At 38.5% G+C, this 22,824-nt stretch overlaps 1 protein-coding gene across 2 annotated transcripts in view; it reads left to right on the top strand.

Annotated features, from left to right (window-relative positions):
* Positions 1-22,824, top strand: part of LOC105485397 (metal response element binding transcription factor 2) — a 58,799-nt gene that overhangs the window by 11,524 nt on the left and 24,451 nt on the right. The window contains exons 2-4 of one of the 2 annotated variants that reach the window (XM_011747725.2): positions 18,680-18,696; positions 18,777-18,878; positions 18,994-19,075. Coding sequence is in view for 1 of the 2 variants with exons in the window: in XM_011747724.2 (XP_011746026.1) it covers positions 18,680-18,878; positions 18,994-19,075 (281 nt within the window). In the remaining variant the exon portion in view is untranslated. Of the gene's footprint in view, positions 1-18,679; positions 18,879-18,993; positions 19,076-22,824 lie in introns of both variants that reach the window. The other variant, XM_011747724.2, reaches the window with a different exon arrangement.

Raw genomic sequence — 22,824 nt, 5'->3', positions numbered from 1 at the left:
CCTCTGGAGTTGTTTGTCCATCTTTCAAATAAGAGTTTTCCAGAGATTCCTGTACTTACCTTTCATGAACCATTAACTCTTTGGTGGGGTGGAGATAGTGTACTGACAAGATTGCCAACGTTTCATTTTAGAAAGTAAGAATGTTTTAACCTATAATCCCAGCACTTTGGGAGGCCGAGACGGGCGGATCATGAGGTCAGGAGATCGAGACCATCCTGGCTAACACGGTGAAACCCCGTCTCTACTAAAAAAATACAAAAAAATAGCTGGGCGAGGTGGCGGTCGCCTGTAGTCCCAGCTACTCCGGAGGCTGAGGCAGGAGAATGGCATAAACCCGGGAGGCGGAGCTTGCAGTGAGCTGAGATCCGGCCACTGCACTCCAGCCTGGGCGACAGAGCGAGACTCCGTCCCAAAAAGAAGAGAAAAAAAAAAAAAGAATGTTTTAAACTGTGACCGCCATTACTGCATAAAAGATACTTACATTTAAGAATATAAGAAGGATATGCCCTCAAAATACAGAGTGGTCTTTTAAGTCAACTAACTTAAATACTGAATACATTGTTCTTGCTTTTCTTACTTTGCTGTAGATCAATACTGGTTTATGGACTTGAGTTGAGAACCACTGTTTTAAACAGTTGTTTCTTGAGCTATTTTAAGGAAAGGGAGTGTGGAGTTTCTGTTGTCTCATGTCAGAGAAAACTATAAAGTATTTCTTAACATATTAAAATCTCCAAGAAGTCCTTTTGTGAAAAGCCCCACAGTTTGCCTGGTTACTGGGATGTTTTCTTCTACTTTTTCTTTGATAATTTTTCCCCACCTTTTTTCTGTTTTCATACATTGGATGTCTTAGATTGAGCCTCTGGTTGTCTTAATCTGTTTTCTCTTATTACCTATCATTGGTTTTTTTTCCTCTTGAAATTTTTATTTTGGCTATAATTCTATTTCTCAGAGGTCATTATTTCATAGATGCAATATTTTCTCAGATCTCTGAGGATATTAATTGGTTATTGAAACAGTTTTTTCACATACCAACTATTAATGTTCTTTAGAACTAGTATTTCAGAGAATATCCTTTTGAAGCACTGCCATGGATGTTGATGTTACCAAGGGTTTGTCTTCACTGCTTTTATCATTTTCTGTCTTTTAAAAAGTAAATTTGGAATATTCAATGGCAAGCTACTTGCTAAGAGTTTAAAACATCAGATAATTTTGAAATTAAAAGGCTTTTTACCAAAACAATGTAGTTTCTTGTCTGTTTCCTCCACCCCTTCCCACTCCTAGAGGCAATAACTTTTAACTGTTAGCTAATTCTTTATATCTCTAAATAAAATCGCACTGCATTTAGATTCATCAATTTTATATTGTTTTATAATGTTAGATGAGAATGAATGAGGAGAGGAGTAAGGGGGTAAGCTTTCTCTATAAATATATTCTGTATAACATGTTAGATGAAACATAATGTTATAGAGAAAACTTTCTCTATAAACATAATGTTAGATGAGAAAGAAATTCATTGCTCCTCTCCTCATTCTTTCAATATAGTTATATAAAACACATAAACTGTTTTCATTTGTGAGTATATAAAAATTGTTTACATATGAAGAACCACATAGAATATGGTACCACAAAGTAGTTGTGAGGGTTAGTTAATGCTTGTAAAGAATTTAGAGGCCAGGTGTGGTGGCTCACACCTGTAATCCCAGCACTTTGGGAGGCCAAGGCGGGCAAATCACGAGGTCAGGAGATCGAGATCATCCTGGCTTACATGGTGAAACCCCGTCTCTACCAAAAATAGAAAAAATTAGCTGGGTGTGGTGGCACACGCCTGTAATCCCAGCTACTTGGGAGACTGAGGCAGGATAATTCCTTGAACCCGGGAAGCAGAGGTTGCAGTGAGCCAGCATTACGCCACTGCACTCCAGTCTGGAGCCAACATCATGCCACTGCACTCTAGTCTGGGTGACAGAGCAAGACTCTCAAAAAAAAAAAAGAATTTAGAATAGTGTCAAACACTTGTTAGCTGTTATTTCTAGATTTACATTTTTTTCTTATACAACTATGTTTAAAAATTGCCTCATTAAAAAACAAAGTTTGCCTAGTTTTCTTTGAATGTTAAAATCTTCATGTATCTTCAGTTGTTCCACAAAATGTCTCACAGTGCACTTTTCCACAATGTCAATCTGTTATATAATTTATCAGTGCCGTTTATTTTTCTTAGAGATACCCTCCTGGAGCTCTTCTGGAGTTCTGCTTTAATTTGGACTGGTTCTCTAGGCCTGCTGCATGGAAGTTGTTGGGGCTTTCCTTTACCATCATCCTGGGAATTCCTTTCTCTTCTCTTCTGTGTGACATACCTTGCATTCCATGCCTGCCTTTTATTTGGTTTACTCCGTTTAGCTTTATTAAGCTCAAATAAAGTGTGCTTGGGGGATAAATCCTTAAAGACTATATGGCTGAAAAAGTTCTAATTTTCACTCACACACACACACTCTCTCTTTTTTTAAAAATGCATTTTAGAGATAGGGTCTCTCTGTGTTGCCCAGGGTGGAGTGTGGTGGCTATTCACAGTCATGATCATAGTACACTACAGCCCTGAACCAGGCTCAAGCAATCCTCCTGCCTCAGCCTCTGGAGTAGCTGGGAGTACAGGAGTGTGCCACTGTTGCCCAGCTTTACTTACTCTTTTTAGTCCCTTGATCGATAATTTGGCTGGTTATAAAGTTGATTTTCACCCAGAATTTATTTTTCACTCAGATAAGTGAATACTTCACTGTCCTCTGACTTGTAATATTGCTATAATGATTATTATTCTCAGTCCCTTGTTAGTTGCCCTTTTATCTCTTTTTCAGTGTAGTATCTTTATCCTTGTTTTTCTTGAAACAAGTCTTTTTTATTCAGTTTGCTGGACACTTGTGGCCTTTTCAATCTGGTTACTTCTGTCTTTCAGTACTGGGATGTTTTCTTCTACTTTGATAATTTTTTCTCCACTGTTTTTCTGTTTTCACGTGTGGCTATTTCTGCTTGATCCTCTGATTTTCTTAATCTGTCTTCTCTTATTTTCTATCTTTGTTATATAAGGTGAATACTTTTGTAATCACCCCAGGGTCAAAAATGGAACGTTGCCAGCTAATGCGGAAACCCACATTGCAACCCTTTCATCTCCCAGATAATCTCCATCCTGACTTTTATGGTGATTATTTTTTCTTTGTAGTCTTATTATTCAGATGTGCATTTTGAAGATTATAGTTTATTTTGCTAGTTTCAAAATACATGTTTTAAGATTTTTTTCAATTACAGGTTCTATCTTAGATCTTGCCTCTTTTTTTCTGTGCAGTTTATTTGTGGGAGAAACCAGGTCATTTGTCATGTACATTTCCTAACCTGTATTTTGCTGTTGCATCCCCATTGTGTAGTTGAACATGTTTCTCTGCATTTACTGTAAATTGATGTCTAGATCTAGAGGCTTACCAGGTTCAGGTTTGCCTTTTTGGGGGTGGGGTGGGCAAGACTATTTCACATGTGCTGTGTGTTGTCCTGTCAGAAAGCATGTAATGTTTCTCTTGCTGTGGTCTTAGCAGCTACTCATGCTCAGTGCATAGATCTGTTTATTCATTAGATGTTGCAAAATGGTGATTTAAAACATTCATTTTCTTTTTCATTTATTGGCTTGAATATATTTATAGAGAAAATTTACCTCTATTTTCAGCTGGCGCCTTACCTATTCCCCTCTCTGTGCCTTGTATTTCCCTTGATTCAATTCCTTGAAAGAATAAACGTTCCATATTCTGATGGGATGTACAGGGTAGGAGATGTGACTTGGGGATTCCAAGTGTCTTTTTTTTTTTTTTTTTTTTTTTGAGACATGGTCTTGCTCTATTATCCAGGCTGGAATGGAGTGGCTGAATTATATAGCTCACTGTGATTATAGCTCACTGCCGCCTCAAACTCCTGGGCTCAAGGGATCCTCCCACGTAAGTGTTCTGAGTAGCTGAGAAGCTGGGACTACAGGTGCATGCCACCATGCCTGAGTAATTAAAAAAAATTTTTTTTGTAGTGGTGGGGTCTCCTTATTGACCAGGCTGGTTGCGAACTTCTTGCCTCAAGTGATCCTCGTCTGGCTTCCAAGTGTCCTTTTACACCAACTTGTACGTATTTCTCCATTCTTTTTAATTGTATTTTATTTTTGAGATGGAGTTTAGCTCTTGTTGCCGAGGCTGGAATGCAATGGTGCAATCTTGGCCCACTGCAACCTCTGCCTCCTGGGTTCAAGCGATTCTCCTGCCTCAGCCTCCCAAGTAGCTGGGATTACAGGAATCCACCACTATGTCCAGCTAGTTTTTATATTTTTAGTAGAGACTGGATTTCACCATATTGGCCAGGATGGTCTCGAACTCCTGACCACAAGTGATCCGCCCACATTGGCCTCCCAAAGTACTGACTGGGATTACAGGCGTGAGCTACCCTGCCTATTTCTCCATTCTTTTTTTTCGAGACGGAGTCTTGCTCTGTCGCCCAGGCTGGAGTGCAGTGGTGTGATCTCAGCTCAGTGCAACATTCACCTCCCGGGTTCAAGCGATTCTTCTGCTTCAGCCTCCCGAGTAGCTGGGACTTCAGGTGCACGTCACCACACCCAGCTAATTCTTGTATTTTTAGTGAGATGGGGTTTCACCATATTGGCCAGGCTGGTCTTAAACTCCTGACCTTGTGATCCGCCTGCTTTGGCCTCCCAAAGTGCTGGGATTGCAGGCGTGAGCCAGTGCACCCGGTCTATTTCTCCATTCTTAATGCTCCCACTTGACCTCTGTCTTTTGAGTCTTGTGTCAACAATTCTTTAGTCTTTTGAGGTTCTGCAGAGCAATGGATTTACTTCTTATTCCTCATTGTTCTTTCAGCTGACACTTATGTTTAATTTTCTTCCTTATTTTACAAGCATTCATTCTTCCATCTGCCTTCCGTCTTCATATATTGTGATTTAGAATTTCACATGTAACGTGAACGTGGAACATGTATGGTTGAAGATGGAGTGTGTTTTAATTTTTTCTTTTCTCTTTGTTTTGTCATAAGAAGGAACAAGTAAATCTTTACTCTCCTATCTTAATACAGCAAAGTCCTACTGAGCTGTGGATCTTAATCGCCAGCTGCTTTCTAGACTTCATGAATAGTCTTTCCCAAATATTTTCCAATTTTATTAGTTTTTTCAGAGGAACAGCTTTTGTTGCCATTTGTTCTGTCGTATGCTTTTGTTGTTGTTTTTTCCCCTGTGTTAATTTCTGTTCTTTTATTTTTATACTTTTTGGGGGCTTATTTTCTTTTTTATCCCTTCAACATGAGATAGCTACTCAATTCATTAACTTTTTTTTTCTTTTCTATTAGATATATTTTGAGACTTACCTCTCCAACTACTGCTTTAGCTGCATCCCACAAGTTTTTAATATGTGCTTTTTGTTGTTCAACTTCGAATACTTGCTAATTTCTGTCATGATTTCTTCTTTGGCCCATGGATTATTTAAAAGTGTATGTTTTCTTTTTTTTTTTTTTTTTTTTTTGAGACAGGGTCTCGGTCAGCTTCCCACGCTGGAGTGCAGTGGTGTGATCATGTCTCACTGCAGCCTTAATCTCTTGGGCTCAGTTGATCCTCCTGCCTCAGCCTCCTGAGTAGCTGGGCCTACGGACGTGCACCATCATGCCTGGCTAATTTTTAATTTTTTGTAGAGATGCGGTTTTGCCATGTTGCCTAGGCTGGTCTCGAACTCCTGAGCTCAAATGGTCTTCTCACCTTGGCCTCCCAAGGTGCTGGGATTACAGGCCTGAGCTACTGCGCCTGGCCTAAAAGTGTAGGTCTTGGTTTCCAAACATTTAAGTTATCTTTTTATTGATTTTGGAATCTAATGGCATTGTAGTAATAAAATATATGCTGTGTGATTTTGTAGCTTAAAATTTGTTCAGACTTGCTTTATAGATCAGTATATGGTCAGTTTTTATAAATATTTTGCCTAGCAGACATCTTTTCTTAGATGAAAGAGGTGATTTAAACTCGCTACTGCTTTCCTCCTAATTTCCCCCATACCATCCTCCCAATTTCCCAAGTTAAAAACTTGGGAGTTGTTCTGAATTTCTCCTTTGCTCTCGACACCACATAAAGTTAATTCTTAATGTCTGTCTGTTTTACTTTTAAATTATTTATTGTTATAAGAGTGATGCCATGATTATTTTTAAAAACTTGGAAAATATAAAGTATGTAAACTAGATTACTTAAAACCCTACTATCCAGGGATGTTTTAAAATTCCAGTTTCTTCATGGCCTGATTTCAGGTTTTTCCTTTCTGTTTTTTTGAGATGGAATCTCACTCTGTTGCCCAGGCAGAAGCGCAGTGGTGCGATCTCAGCTCACTGCAACCTCCGCCTCGCAGGTTCAAGCAATTCTTGTGCCTCAGCCTCCTGAGTAGCTGGGATTACAGGTGCACGCCCCCATGCCCAGTTACTTTTTGTATTTTTAGTAGTGACGGGGTTTCACCTTGTTGTCCAAGCTGGTCTTGAGCTCCTGACCTTAAATGATCTGCCCACCTCAGCCTCCCACAGTGCTGGGATTACAGGCGTGAACCACCACGCCTGGCCCTTTTCTTATTAATAGATTTTTGCGGATTTATTTGGGTTCCCATCTTTTTCTCTCTTTTGCATAGCGTTTGTTTATTCAGTCAGTATTGAGAATGTGTGTGTGCCAGGTACAGGGGATGTGTAACGTAAATAAGACAAAGAGGCAATGTCTCTACTCTTATAGCATGGTCTTTTTTCATTTATTCAGTGTTATCTATGCCACTTTCTCTCTAATTTGAGCTGCAGTTATACTGCAGTTTTGTTCCTAGAAAAGTGTGTGTTGTCTCATGACTTTGTGCCTTTACATATGTTCCCCAGGCTTATGAAATCCTCTCTTAGGTTCATCTCTGAAACTACTACTCATCCTTTAAGTCTGTAGTTAAAAAGCTAAGTCTTGACGAAGTTTTGTCTGTCCTTGCCTTTTGCTCCTGGACAGATTAGATATTATTCTTCTTGTGTTTATTCATTATAGGAATTACACTGCATATAGATTTTTGGTATGCACATGTGTTTCTCTACAAAGGCTATGTTCCTTGGTGGTATGTACTGTATCTTTCCACATTTGTCTCTCTTAACACCTGGCATGGTACCTGGCATATAGCAGGCATTGTGTATTTGTTGAATGACCAGAGCCATTGAGTTTAAATAAAATAATCATGTTTTCCTTAACTCTCATTGGACTCTTATTATAAAATGATTTGAGGTATGGATGTTTTGGTTGGTTCACATGTTCTGATTAATTAAAGTATACACTGAGATACCAGTTTTCAAATATAAGTTGTCAGTAGGTTAGGAGACAAATGTGTATATATTGGTTGTTTATAAGAAGGCTGCATTTTTGCATATGAACCATTACAAATAGGAATTGGGATTCCAAGTCAGTTGGTCTGTAATTTGTAATATAGTTTATTTGCAGTATTTATGATACTTAATACCTACTGTAATGGTTTCAAAATTTTAACTTTGTTCTCTAATGAATGTGTTTCTTCCCATTGTTGCGCAGTTGTAAAACTAGGGTATCTGCTGATTTTGAGCCACTAGTCTCAGTAACCCCTGACCATGGGTTCCAGCAAGGTGAGGAATGAGAGGATAACATTTACAGATGGTAAGGGGGGGATGTTTGTCTATATCGTAAACAGATGGACACTACCCACCTATACCCAGTTGTCTAGCCCCTCAGGTAAAGGATATAGAGTGGGTTTTTACATTGATAAGGTCCTGAAGAAAGACCTCCATATTTTGGCAGAGTTTATCAGTCTAAGTGTTGCCTCCCTATCTGATCACACTAAGGCAAAGCTCATCTCTCTACAAATCCTGAATCACATGTAAAGAGATCCCATGTAGGTTTATATAACCTCAATCTTAACTGTCAGTGGACAACTAAGGACCACTAAATAGTTGAGGAAAGCCTGCTGCATCAAAGGAGAGTCTAAGATAAACAGAAAAACAAAGGATTTACCAAGGGCTGGACAGGATGATTGAAAGAACACCTTATGCCTAGATACATCATTATGAAATTTTAAGACATTAAAGATAAAGGAAGATCCTAGAAACTTTCTGAGGGAAAAATGGTAACCTATAAAGGAGTAAAAGTCAGAGTGGCATCAGATTTTTCATTGTGAATGCTGAGTGTAGTAGAGGAATATTATCAAACTTCTGAGGGAAGATTATTTTCAACATTAAATTCTGTATCTGGGAAAGTATTGGTCAATTGGGAGGATGGGGTTGAAATAGATATACATATACAGCCTTCTATTGTAAGCCACTGCTACAGCAAAAGAATATGGGATCTAGAAAGCAGAGTGACAAGGGGGATCTTCCAAGATGACAAGGGCAAGGCTTAGAGGATAGTCATTCTAGATTGGCACAGGAACATGGAGAACTTTAGAAGCAGGAGTTACATGTGGAAAAAAGATTTGAAATTATCATTGACAGTTTGAAACAGGAGGCAACAAAGGTATATATTAAGCAATTTTGGGAAAAATTGAAAGCAAATAAGAAAGGATATTTAATAAGGGTACACCACTTATCTTTGCAGTGACCAATATTTGCGCATTGTACAATAAGTAAACTTACTGATTTAGTGAAAATAATAAGATTTGTAGAGGATAGGAGGTAGGAAATAGGAGTTGGCATAAGATGTGAGTTGTCACCTTCAATAGCAGGAAGTCAGATTTGAAGTCGATCAATTTAAAAAGAGAAGTATAAACACATTATTTGTAAATATGAGGGTACCTTCAGAAGACATTGTTGAAAGAGTTAAAAAAAAAAAAACTGCTTGCCTCTGAGAGTAAGACTAGAATATTAGAAGTGGTGGAGTGAGGAACTATTGATTTTCACCTTAATTTTTTTCTATACTGGTTGCTATTTTTCTAAAAAGCCATGTATGTAGCATTATGTTTGTATTTTTTTTTTTTTTTTTTTGAGACAGAGTCTCGGTCTGTCGCCCACACTGGAGTGCAGTGGCATGATCTTGGCTCATTGCAGGCTCTGCCTCCCGGATTCACACCATTCTCGTGCCTTAGCCACCATGCCTGGCTAAGTTTTTTGTATTTTCAGTAGAGACGGGGTTTCACTGTGTGTTAGCTAGGATGTTCTTGATCTCCTGACCTCGTGATCTGCCCGCCTCGGCCTACCAAAGTGCTGGGATTACAGGCATGAGCCACAGCGCCCAGCTGTTTGTATTGTTTCTAGAACTAAGAAGTAGAGTAGAGCCGGCTTTAAGCTGCTTGCTTTATGCTTTCTGTCCTTTAAGTTCAATCCTGGTTCTCTTTGACATTCTACTTTCAGGGAAACCTCAACCAGAAAGAAGGCAACCAGTTTCAGGCTTCATTTTACATACCTGTCTCAAGAGATAAAAGAGAATTCCTTCTTCATAGCTTTAATGCAGTGCCAAGCTTAAGCAGCTTACCTGTTGCTTCCTTTATACCTGGGCCTTACTTTGGCCCTGTTTGACCTCACGAATTTGACCATATCTGTATGAAAGTTTTCACCAAAAATAGCACTTTTCTTAGGTTATATTATATCCTTTACGTGTGATTGACCCACATACTTGCTACTTTTCCTGAGGAAGGGAAGAAATTGTGGGCAGGGGAAAGATGGCACCTAAGAATTCAGATAGTTTTTTATTTAGTTCACTAGAAGAGCAAATTGAGGAATGGATTGGGAAGAATTAATCCGTTTTCCCTAAGCCACACTCGTTTTGAATTAAACATCCAGTTTTCAAGTTCTTGAATCAAGGTCTTATTTATTCTGGGGTAGTAAACCAAGAGTTACTGGCTTGAACACTTGGTCTCAAGGGAAGAAACTTATTTGTCCAGGCAGTCTCTTTCAAGATATATCACTAGCAGTGATCCAGTGGTAGTGACTATGGGCCCTCTCTCCTAATCTTTTTACTGGGGTAAAATACATATAACAAAATTTACGATCTTAACCTTTTTTTTTTTTTTTAAGGCGATAAGGTCTCTATTGCCCAGGCTGGAGTGCAGTGATGTGATTCTAGCTCACTGCAGTCTTGAACTCCTGAGCCCAAGTGATCCTGCAGGCATGTGCCATCTCGCCTGGCAAATTTTTAAAAAATTTTTTGTAGAAATGTGGTCTTGCCATGTTGCTTAGGCTGGTCTTTTTTTTTTTTTTTTTTTTTTTTTTTTTGAGATAGGGTCTCCCTGTTACCCAGGCTGGAATGCAGTGGTGCAGTCACAGCTCACTGCAGCCTTGACCTCCCAGGCTCACGCAGTTCTCCCTTCTCAGCTTCCTAAGTAGCTGGGACTATAGGCACATCCCACTACATCTGGCTAATTTCAAATAAATTAATTTTTTTTAGAGCCTGAATCCTGTGTTACTTAGGCTGGTCTTGAACTCCTGGCCTCAAGCAGCCCTCCTGCCTTGGCCTCCCAAAGAGCTGGAGTTACAGGTGTGAGCAACAATGCCTGGCCCATCTTAACCAATTTTCAGTGTACAGTTCAGTGATATTAAATACATTGAGCCATCTCCATAAAACTTTTTACTTTGTTAAACTGCCCGTTGTATAATGACTACCTCTTTCTCCCTCCCCTCAATCCCTGACTGCTTAAACAGGAGAGGCAGTTTGTATCTGAGATGAGGTGAGATGAGGGATATAGCTTTGTAGCTACTTTTGAGGTGAGATGAGGGATATAGCTTTGTAGCTACTGACCACAGTCAACTGAGTACCCAGAAGGAGTACTGATCCCCCAATCAAAAAGTCTGTTTCTCATGGCACTTTAGTATATGAACTCAGAAAAATGTTTGTAATATGTGTAAGAAAGGGTTGTAACATATAAGATGCTCTTCAAAATTATGAAAAGATTAACATTTCATTTAAAAATGGGCAAAGAACATCAACTGCAGTTTCCAGAAGACTTAGAAATTGTTAATAGGCCGGGCATGGTGGCTCATGCTTATAATCCCAGAACTTTGGGAGGCCAGAGCAGAGGGATTACTTGAGCTCAGGAGTTTGAGACCTGCTCCCATTCCTGCTAAAAATAATAATAAAAAAAAATCAGGTGGGCATGGTGGCATGGTGTGTGCCTATAGTCCCAGCTGCTTGGGAGACTGAAGTGGGAGGATCCCTTGAGCCCAGGAGATTGAGGCTGCAGTGACCCATGATTGCACCACTGCACTTCAGCCTGGGTGACAGAGAGAGACCCTGTCTCAGAAAAAAAATTGTTAACAAACCTATGAGAAACATGCTTTTTTACTACTACTAATAGAGATGTAGACAGAAATAGAGTGTGTGTTGTCAAAAAGCAAAAAACTGATAATTCTTCCTGTTGGTGAAGGTGTAGTGACAGTGTGAGTTGGTGGTACCTTTTGGGAGAATAATTTGACAATACCTATGATATTTAAAAATACACATAATATGAGGATGGTGGGATATGGGTATATAAATGAAATAATATTAGCCATGAGAGTATATGGGCCAGGTGCGGTGGCTCACACCTGTAATCCCAGCACTTTGGTGGGCAAATCACAAGGTCAGGAGTACAAGACCAGCCTGGTCAACATAGTGAAACCCTGTCTTTGCAAAAACTACAAAAGAAATTAGCCGGGCATGGTGGCGGGCACCTGTAGTCTCAGCTACTTGGGAGGCTGAGGCAGGAGAATTGCTTGAACCCGGGAGGCAGAGGTTGCAGTGAGCCGAGATCGCACTGCTGCACTTCAGCCTGGGTGACACAGTGAGACTGTCTCAAGAAAAAAAAAAAAAAGAAATTATAATTGAAACTGGATGTTAGTTGCTGATTCATTATACTTGTTTTGTCTACATTTGTAATTTTCTATTATAAAAAGGAAAAATATACATAGTATGTTATATATATAGTAATTATCTTTATTATTTATCCTATATAGTAGTTGGGAATGTAGAAGAATGAGCTGTATATTACTGCTTGTGTTAAAACATTGAAAACACCCTAAATGTTCCTCCATTGGGTAATGGTAAAATGTTGGAAACATCCTAAATGTTCCTCCATTGGGTAATGGTTGGAAAGCAGTTTAGCAGCTGATGCAAAGATTATTTTATGTGCTTTTATTTTATATTTACATAACAGGTGGAAATCACATTGTTCAAGATACATTGTTATGTGAGAAAATTTATAGAACAATATATATAATATCCTGTATTTTATTAAAAACATTTATATGAATTATAGATATGTAGTACAAATAAGAAAAATCAGGAGATTAACTTTTTTTGTGGGGGGAGATTGCATGGAGAATTTTCACTTTTAACTATATGTTTCTATATTATTCTAACATCAGCATGTTTACCTTTGTAATCAGAAAGGAAATAATAAATTCTAAAATTAGAAAAATTAATTGGGCTTCTAATAAAGGTCTTCTAGCAAAGAGGGAAGTATCAGTGACAATAATGGGATGGGGGAAACTGCATAGAGGAAAACCCTTAGGAGAGGAAAATGTACAATGATGTTTATCCTACATATATTTGAGTTGTGGCATTATGGGTAATGTACTCTTTTCTTGCTTTGTTTTCTGTAAGTTTTTTTGGACAGAGAAATTTTAAAAGACGATAATGCTTTTACAAGTTATTTATGTGTGTATTTTTTGGTTTTTGTTACAGGGTCTTGCTCTGTTGTCTAGGCTGGAGTGCATTGATGAAATCATGGCTCACTGAAGCCTCAACCTCCTGGGCTCAAGTGATCCTCCCACCTCAGCCTCCTGAGTAGCTGGGACCACAGCGTGTGCCACTACACCCAGATAATTTTTTTTTTTGTAGAGACAAGGTCTCTCTATGTTGCCCAGGCTGGTCTCAAATTCCTAGGCTCAAGTGATCCTCCTGCCTCAGCCTCCCAAAATGCTAGGATTAAAGGTGTGAGCCACCATGCCTGGCACAAATGATCTCTCTATTAATGCAGTTTTATATAGGATTTATGTTTATGTGGGTAAAAGGTTGATGTGTATTTGTCTTAAATGTGAATGAAAGTAGAGTCTATTTTTTACTTAAAGCAAAACAGATGATTTGTGCTTTAGATTAAAAATGTATCCCGGGTGCCGTGGCTCAGGTCTGTAATCCCAGCACTCTGGGAGGCCGAGTCAGGCAGATCACAAGGTCAGGAGATCGAGACCATTCTGGCCAACATGGTGAAGCCCTGTCTCTATTAAAATACAAAAATTACCTGGGCGTGGTGGCATGCACCTGTAATCCCAGCTACCCGGGAGGCTGAGGCACAAGAATCGCTTGAACCCAGGAGGTGGAGGTTGCAGTGAGCCGAGATCACGCCACTGCACTCCAGCCTGGCGACAGAGCAAGACTCCATCTCAAAAAAAAAAAAGTAGATAAAGATGAAAAGTTAAACTCCTTAAATATTGGTTAGATAAAAAATGTAACTCCTTAAATATAGGCGTTTCTTGACTTGAACTTTGTAAATTCTGCATAATCCTTCTACCATTTTTGTGTCATGCCCTATGCAGAGATTGAGGATACAAGTGTGAATAAGAGACAGACATTCCTTGTTTTGGGGGAGGTTGGTGGGTTGAAGTGGGCTGAAGACTGAAAAGGGGAGGAGACTGTAGGAGTGTAGACGTTAAGTGTGTATAAATTTACCCTGGAGATTTGCTTGTGAATGGAAGGAAAGAGGAGGAAGTGGTGGAAAGGGACCACAAAGAATCAAGAGAATTTTATTCTACCCCTGACCCCCAAGATCCTTGCAAGTTTTTAAGCATAGTTGAATGCTAATGGGAGGGTCCTCAGAGAGAAGATTTATTGAATGCTGGCTCTGGTTTGTATCCTATAGTAAACTTCATCAAGTTATAATCTGTCTTGCAGTTGCAGTTTCCTCATGTAAAAAGGATCTGTAAAATCTAATCTGCAAAAATATCTCTAAAGCAGTGCTCTGAGTATTAAATTGCCTCTATATATCTAGTGCCTGGCACAGTATGTGGCTCATAATAGGGACCCAAAAATGATTTGTGAATGAATATGTTGAATGTTGTGCGGTTTTTTTTTTTTTGTTTTGTTTTTTTTGTTTTTTTTTTTGAGACCAGAGTCTTGCTCTTGTCGCTCAGGCTGGAGTGCAATGGTGTGATCTCGGGTACTGCAACCTCCGCCTCCCGGATTCAAGCAGTTCTCCTGCCTCAGCCTCCTGAGTAGCTGGGATTACAGGTGCCCACCACCACGCCCAGCTAATTTTTGTATTTTTAGTAGAGACGGGATTTTGCCATGTTGGCCAAACTGGTCTCAAATTCCTGACCTCGTGATCCGCCTGTCCTGGCCTCCCAAAGTGCTGGAATTACAGGCGTGAGCCACCATGCCTGGCCATGAATATGTTGAATGTTTAATGTAGGATTAGGTACTTGGTAATCTCAGTAGTTTTTTCCTGGGGGTTTGGCTGTGAATGGGAGGGAAAAAATGAGGAGGTGGTAGGAAGGGGGCATAAGGAATCAAGGGTAACTATAATTAGGTTAGGTCTCATTTGAGACACAGCACACCAGAAATATTAGGAGAAGCAAAGCATAAACACAAGGAGATAGAAAAATAAAAAAATGTTTTATACCTTATGACCTGAGGATGTGCTATGCAGTGGGAGTAGTACGGTGGAGACTAAGACAGAGACAGACCTTACTATCCTGAGAAAAGGGGATTATTTATTGAAGTAATTGCAAAGCGTATGGAACTGGGAATGTTTGCAATTTTTATTTTTGTACAGTTTCTACTTTGGAGCTGGAAGATTCTAGGTCTTAACAGAGACCTGCCATGGCATTCTACTGAGGTCATTTTTCACCCATGATTAATTATTGTTCAGGCTTTGGCTATTTTTTTTTTTTTTTTTTAACTGAAGGGAGGCAAAATCCGTCAAGTGAACACTGAACTTAGCTTTTTTGTTGTTGTTGTTTTTTTGAGACAGAGTTTTGCTCTTGTTGCCCAGGCCGGAGTGCAATGGTGTGATGTCAGCTCACTGCAACCTCCACCTCCTGGGTTCCAGAGATTCTCCTGCCTCAGCCTCCTGGGTAGCTGGGATTACATACATGCGCTACCACGCCAGGCTAATTTTGTGTTTTTAGTAGAGACGGGGTTTCTCCATGTTGGTCAGGCTGGTCTCGAACTCCTGACCTCAGGTGATCTGCCCGCCTCGGCCTCCCAAAGTGCTGGGATTACAGGTGTGAGCCACTGCACCCTGCCCCTTAAAGCTTTTTTCAAAGTTGATGGCTAATAGAGTTATTCCCATACTGTGAAGGCATTAAACTGTTTCAAAAGTCTGGAGAAAGAGGTGTATTACCCTCTCCTTGAGCATCCCTGATGATAGAGAATTCATTGTGATTCTTCCTGCATTTTTACTTATGTTCTCTTGCACTGATCTTGTCAAACATTTAAACTTTTTAACCCCTCTAATTACACTACCGAAAGTGCCTTCTCCTCACAACTCACTGTGGTACAGAAAAACAATGTTAGATAAAATTGCTTTGTGCCTTAGCATGAATCAAGGCAGTGGCATCTAACTGTACTTGTATTCTTCGTTGTGTACTAACAGTAAAAAACATAAACACACACACACACATATGTATGTGTGTGTGTATATATATGTGTGTATATATGTACACATATACCCCCAAACCTTATTTCACTTAAGAATTTTTTTTTTTTTTTTTTTTTTTTGAGATGTAGTTTTGCCCTGTTGCCTAGGCTGGAGTGCAGTGGTGTGATCTTGGCTCACTGCAGTGTCCGCCTTCCAGGCTCAAGCAGTTCTCCTGCCTCAGCCTCCTGAGTAGCTGGGATTATAGGCACGTGCCACCACGCCTGGCTAACTTTGTATTTTTAGTAGAGATAGGGGGTTTCACTATGTTGGCCAGGCTTGTCTTGAACTCCTGGCCTCAAGTGATTCACCTGCCTCGGCCTTCCAAAATGCTGGAATTACAGGCATGAGCCACTGTGCCGGCCAGGTTTTTAATATGTGTGATAAAGTAGAAATGGCATAAGGCACTTGTGCCATTGTTTGAGTTGCCAGCTGAACTAGCAGCTTTTTCATGGAACCCTATTTTTACTTGAAACAGCCACTGAGTTCTGTATAAGGCAGGTATTTTCTTGAAGTGACAATCTATGTTTTGTATTTACCTTATTTACCTTTTTTTTTGTTTGTTCCTGTGAATTCAAGTTAGCATCTTGTGTCCATTCTTCCTTCCATTTTTCTGTTTTCTTTTCTTCTTTTCTTTTGACAGGTTCTCTCTGGAGTGCAGTGGCACAATCACAGCTCACTGCAGTCTCGACCTCCTAGCCTCATATAGTCCTCTCACCCCAGACTCCTGAGTAGCTGGGACCACAGGCACATGCCACAATGCCTGGCTAATTTTTATTTTTTAATTTTTTTAGAGACATTCTCCCGGTGTTGCCCAGGCTACTCTTGAACTTGGAATCCTCCTGCCTCAGCCTCCCAAAGTGCTGGGATTACAGGCGTGAGCCATGCTGCACTTGGCCTTGTGTCATTTCTTTGAAACAGTTGAAACAGTTTTGCTCCTATACACTTCCTTTGTGCTATTATTGCCAAATATATTACATTTCTGTATATTATGGGTCTAACAATTATGTACATGTTGTTTTGTATACTTGCTTTGGAGGGAATTTATGCTGTATTTTATAATTACTTTTGTTGGTGTTCTTTTGGGTGTGTGTGTGTGTTTGTGTACATACATGTATTTGAATTTCTTTCTGGGTTTATTGATTTCAGTCATAATAGTATTCATTGTAAGATGTCTCTGCTAATAACAAAATCAGTTTTTGTTTATCTGGGAGTGTGTATTTCACCTTCATTTTTGAAAGATAGTTTTGCTGGATATAAGATTCTCTGGTGACAGCACCCATTCCCTGCAGCCTGCATACTTTGAATATGTCATCTCACTGCCTTCTGGCCTTTATTGTTTCTGATGAGAAGTCAACTGTTAATCTTATTGGGGTTTCCTTGTACGTGATATATTGTATTTCTCTTGTTGCTTTCAAGATTTTTTTTTTTTTTGCCTTTCAGCATTTTTACTATGATGTGGCTGGGTGTAGATCTCTTTGCATTTATCCTACTTGGAATTTGTTGAGCTGCTTGGATGTGTAGATAATATTTTTCAGCAAATTTGGGAAGGTACCAGTTATTTCTTTGGATATCTTTAAAATTTATTTCTTTCAAACTGAAACACTATACCCATTAAACACTAACTCCCTGCTCCCCATTCTTCCTAGCAGTTGGTCGCCATTCTGTTTTCCATCTCTATGACTTTGAGTGTCTAGGTACCTCATATAAGTGGAATAATTGTCCATTTTGTCTGGCTTATTTCACTTAGCATAATGTCTTCAGGGTTCATCCGTGTTTTAGCATGTGACAGGGTTTCCCAGAATTTCTGTATTTTTAGGTATTGAAATTAGATATTTCTAATACTTAGGAACTTTTTGAAACTTTTTTCTTTAATTTTCCTGCTCATTTTATTTTTACTAAACTTTTATGTTATTTTTAGAATTATTGTCTATCTAGTTTTACATGTCACTGTATGTTTAATTAGTGAAAAATCTAATTTGGAAGAGTGAAACCAAGCACTGCTTTGTTACTTTTAAGAAAGTTGATGGTGGTATGCTTTGCTGTTTATGGAATGTCTAATACATAAGTTATAATGTAATTTCACAGTATTTAATTTTTTTTGTTTTTTTTTGCCTTTAAGTACTCTTATAGTGTACTTTCCTTTCTTTTTTTGAGACAAGAGTCTTGCTATGTTGCCCAGGCTGGAGTGCAGTGGTGGGATCTTAGCTCACTGCAACCTCCACCTCCTGGGTTCAAATGATTCTCCTGCCTCAGCCTCCCCAGTAGCTGGGATCACAGGTGTGTACCACCACGCCCGGCTACTTTTTGTATTTTTTAGTAGAGACAGGGTTTCACCATGTTGGCTAGGCTGGTCTTGAACTCCTGGCCTCAGGTGATCCGCCTCGGCCTCCCAAAGTGCTGGGATTACAGGCATGAGCCATCGTACCTGGCCTTATAGTGTACTTCCTATTTGTGTATAATTTAATGAAATTGCTGGTTATCAATTTTTTTTTTTTTTTTTAAACTCTCAGTCTGCATGTTTGCTCAGTTCAGTAGTGATTCCCTGTAAGGAGAAGGTCCTGACTGCCCTTCCTTTGAGTGTGAAAAGTATGAATAACACCTAGCTATCCCTTGAAGTCACTGGTTAGTGTGTCTTAACTGCATGTGGCATAATCAAGAGATTAAAATGTAATTCACTTTTATTCTTTAACTAAACCCAGTCTTGAGATTCAAGACATTATTTGCTCATGACCATGGCCTGCGAACCTCAACATAAAGCTGTTATTTTGATGACAGCTGCCTTGAATGTGTTATCTTGGAGTGTTTGCTGAGTCTTGGCCTCACTTAGAGTAGGCAATGAATGGATATTGAGAATTGTTATCATTTTGTTTTAAACTGCTTTGTTTGGAGAGTATTTATGATTTGAGGTACTTTTTATATTTTTCTTTGTCTTAAGGTTTTTAACAAATGAAAAACTTTAACATATAAAATATCCCACTGGTATAAAATAAGCTCTATAAGTAAGTCTTATATATGGTCTTTTATTCTCTAAACAGAGACTCTACAGGGGCAGGTAATTCACTGGTCCACAAGCGGTCTCCTTTACGTCGAAACCAAAAGACCCCAACATCCTTGACCAAGCTGTCTTTACAGGATGGACATAAAGCCAAAAAGCCAGCATGTAAATTTGAAGAGGGTCAGGATGTCCTAGCTAGATGGTCAGATGGCTTGTTTTATCTTGGCACTATCAAAAAGGCAAGTTACTTTAATGTATCTTTTGCTGTTTTTGCAGTAAGCATTTAATAATCTTAATATAACTTCATGTTTTTAATTTTAAGAGATCACCGTTAAGTATTTCTCTGTATTGCAGATAAACATATTGAAACAGAGCTGCTTCATCATATTTGAAGACAGTTCTAAATCCTGGGTTCTCTGGAAGGACATTCAAACAGGCAGGTGCTACTATTTCTCTTGAACATGATTTAAATTAAAATTTGATTTTCTTCAACTTGTCATATTATGATGTTGTCTGTTGAATACAGTGTATTTAGGTAACTCAGTATTACTTCTGAGGAGAGGTTAAAAAATCAGCATAGTCTTTATTATAGTCCATAAGAAGAACAAGAATACTCTAGAGGACAGATACATCAGTAATTTATGCCTGTAAGCTATATTAAGACCCTTCTAAGAACTTTGAAGAAAAATCTTTGGTAACTAATCTTATCTCAGTAACAGTTTGGTATTCAATTCAACTGTTACTTGCTTATATTTGTAGAAAGCAAGTGTTTATTGGGAGCATACTGTTTGTCAGATGATTTGGGAAATTAGGACATATAAAACTGATTTAGAATAATAGAAATATTCGTTAAGAGTGGTTTAAAATTACCATTTAGTTATGGGTTTTTTATGTTTAAATGGGAAAATGAGGCTATATTTGTGTGCCAGTAAAAATGTATACAAGTATGCCTTGGTTTGGTTATAGGTATGCTTCTTGTGATGATTTCTGTTATTAGAAACTATGATTATTTTCATGCTTTTAGCATCTGCTAAATATAGATGTTTTTTCCAGGTACCTCTTTCATGCAAAGTACTTTTAAAAATTACCAATGTTTACTGAAAACCTGAGTATTTTAGCTGTCATTAAAGCCCTACTTTTAGTTTTCCTTTTGCTGGGTTAATAGGCCTATACTAAGACCTGTGTTTTCTGTATTCTCATAGAAAAGAGATAAATTTTCTCCCCAAAGGGTAGACACCTTGCCAAAGTATTTAACGATTGGGTTTTATATTTGAATACCAAGTTCAATTTTATGGTAGATTTCTGCTGTGTTTTAGTTCTTGACTTTACTCCTAGTGTTTCTTAAAGAATAAAAAAGTTTTGGTAAAGGAATGGAAATGTTCTAATTACCATCTGTATAGTTGGTACTCAGGGCTTAGGTAGGGAACTAAGTAGCTTTTACTCTGGTAAAATGTTTTTCTAGAGAAACTTTTTATGGTTTCTGGACTGATTAGTTTAAAGGACTAAAATTACGTTTTGAATCTGAAATTGAGGAGCCAGAGAAAAGTGTGACTCATAAGATTTAAAGGGATAGGAGATCTCCAACACTACTAATATTGAGCAGATCTTACTACTCTACACACAAAATTATTCTTTTTTCATTATTTTGTAAACATAGGTCTCTCTGTAATAGCAGTGAAACATGTTATGCTGCTTTTTACCCCCCTTCCATTAGCTATGTATTTCTTTCAGCTTTGAAAGATGTTTTGGAGTTTCCTGTGTGGATTTAATGTAATAGGTCTGTCCATCCTTTTGTCCACTTCCTCCTTTCTGCTTCTCCTTCTTTGCTTTTAAAAGTGGTAGAAAAGAAGAAAACCAGTGTTACCTAGAGATAGAAAGTTGTTGTGTGAGGGGTCCTTTCCTGTTCTACAAGTGCCGCACCCAGTATGTCAGTTTAATGTTCTGTGGTTGTTCTTTCTTCACTGGTTCCTTTTGCTGTTCCTGGAATTACAAAGGATTGCTCCTGGTCATTTAACTCTTAGCACCCTGATAGTAGCACATATGAAACTCGTAGTTGCTATAAAAATGAATAAATGAATCTGAAACCTGCGTTATGGCATATTTCAGTGAGGAGTGGGTTTAGTAGTTTTCTTCCCTGTAAGAAACCTGCCAATAATACATTTCAAAACTTAATAAATTATATTTATCGAATGAGTTTCTTTTAAAAATTTTACATAAAAATATTAGTAGTCAACAGGGTAAAATATATCGTGTTATAACTGTTACATAAATGTAAGAGGGTTTTAAATCTTAGCATCTAATGCTATTTTGGTTTCTGTGAAATGATATACTCTTGCATTGCTGGTGGCAGTGTAAATTTCTATTTTGGTTGTTTAGCATTTGCATTAAGTGCAAAAGTTTATAATTATCTAATAGACTCATTTCTAGCAGTTTATTCATAAGAAATAATTCAAAAAATACTAGGTGAAAAATGTTTCCTGAGCTTTATTTTAACAACAACAATAAATTTGGTATTTCTAAGATGAAATGGCCAAGGCTTTCTAGTCAATTGGATTTAGAGTAAGGGAGACTATAGAAGATTACCAAGCTTTATAGGAAGGTTCTTGTAAACTTGATGGTAAAAAAAAAATATATATATATATATATATATATATATATGTTTGATTACACAAGTAAAAGTTAATTCCCAGCTTCTTCGGGATTGTTTCTTGGGTCACTACCTCACTACCCCCCTTTTCTGAGGAATTGCCTTCTCCCTCATTAGTCCAGGTAGTTACAGTGAGAGTCAGGTCAGGCACCTACCCTAGGGGTGCTGTCGTTCCATTTCCAGGGAATTGTAAATTTTCACAGAGAGTTCCCAGGCTTAATCTGGTTGCTCTCCTGACCGGAACCATAAACCCAGAAGCTATGGGAGACCACCTTCGATGAAGTGTACCAAGAAGCAAACAGCTGGGCTCAGTGCCTTATGTCTGTAATCCCAGTGCTTTGGGAGGCAGAGGCAGGAGGATTGCTTGACCCTAGGAATTTGAGACCAGCTTGGGCAACCCAGGGAGATCCTGTCTCTACAAAAAAAAAAAAAAAAAAGGCACGGTGGCACACGCCCGTGGTTCCAGTTACTTGGGAGCCTGAGGTGGGGGCATTGCTTGGGCTCGGGAAGTCAAGGCTGCAGTGAGCTGTGACTGTGCCACTGCACTCCAGCCTGGATGACACAGCAAGACCCTATCTGAGGGGAAAAATAAAAGGAAGCAAACAAAGCAGGAGGATGAGAGACCAAAACAAACAAATAGCAGAAATACAAAAGACAGATTCCCCCCTCCAAAGAAAGAAAAACAGTTGGTAACCTGTATGTCCGAGAGTAGAGTAATAATGAAGTAAATGGGGTTCTTTAGATGTAATACTATGCAGCTATTAGAACTTAACAATTTTGAAAACTAGCTGTGTGAAAAATGCTTTTCATAGAAGAAATACTAGGTTGTATTGATGAAGCATCTTGTAGTGGAGAGAGCATGGATTTTGGCACATCGGGGTTTGAATCCTAGTCTTGATGTTTTCTCAGGGTCTTTGGGTTAGTTACTTTGTCTGAGCCTCAGTTCTTCTCTCTAAATAGTATATTTATAAGTTAGTTGTAGGATTAAACAAAATATATCAAGAGCCTACACAATGTTTGGCCCATAGCACAAAATTGTAAGTTTCTATTGTTGTTATGTACATAAAGTGTGTGTTGTGAATTTGACTCTATTGAAACAGATAAGATGAGAATACTGGAAATGATAATGTGTTAGGGTGGTAAATTGTATTATAAATTTTGTGTGTGTTTTTTTTAGAATAAAAATATCTAAGGAAGAAATAAGTTACTTGTTCTGCTAAAAAAAAATGATTAATTGTAGGACCCCCAAATTTTGTTGCAATGGTATTTTGTTAGGGTACATTATTGGATACCATATTTTCAGATTTCAGAAGCTGGAGATTAAATAATTACTGTTCAACCTGTTTAATAAATCAGTAAGTAAAAGGAAATGCTCTGAATTCAGAGAGAAAGAGGTAGTTTACATATCTTTCTTTCTTTTTTTCTTTAATTTCATGATATTAGTGGTGTAGGATAAGTGAATGTATGTACATGAATAGATAAGTGTTCTATAAAGTAGCTCTAGTGTTCACAAACCTCCTCTACCTGCTGTCACCCAT

This window comes from Macaca nemestrina, chromosome 1, assembly GCF_043159975.1.
Source record: "Macaca nemestrina isolate mMacNem1 chromosome 1, mMacNem.hap1, whole genome shotgun sequence".
NCBI lineage: Eukaryota > Metazoa > Chordata > Mammalia > Primates > Cercopithecidae > Macaca > Macaca nemestrina.
The sequence above is the reverse complement of the archived record's forward strand: the minus strand, read 5'-3'. Positions and strand labels throughout refer to the sequence as shown.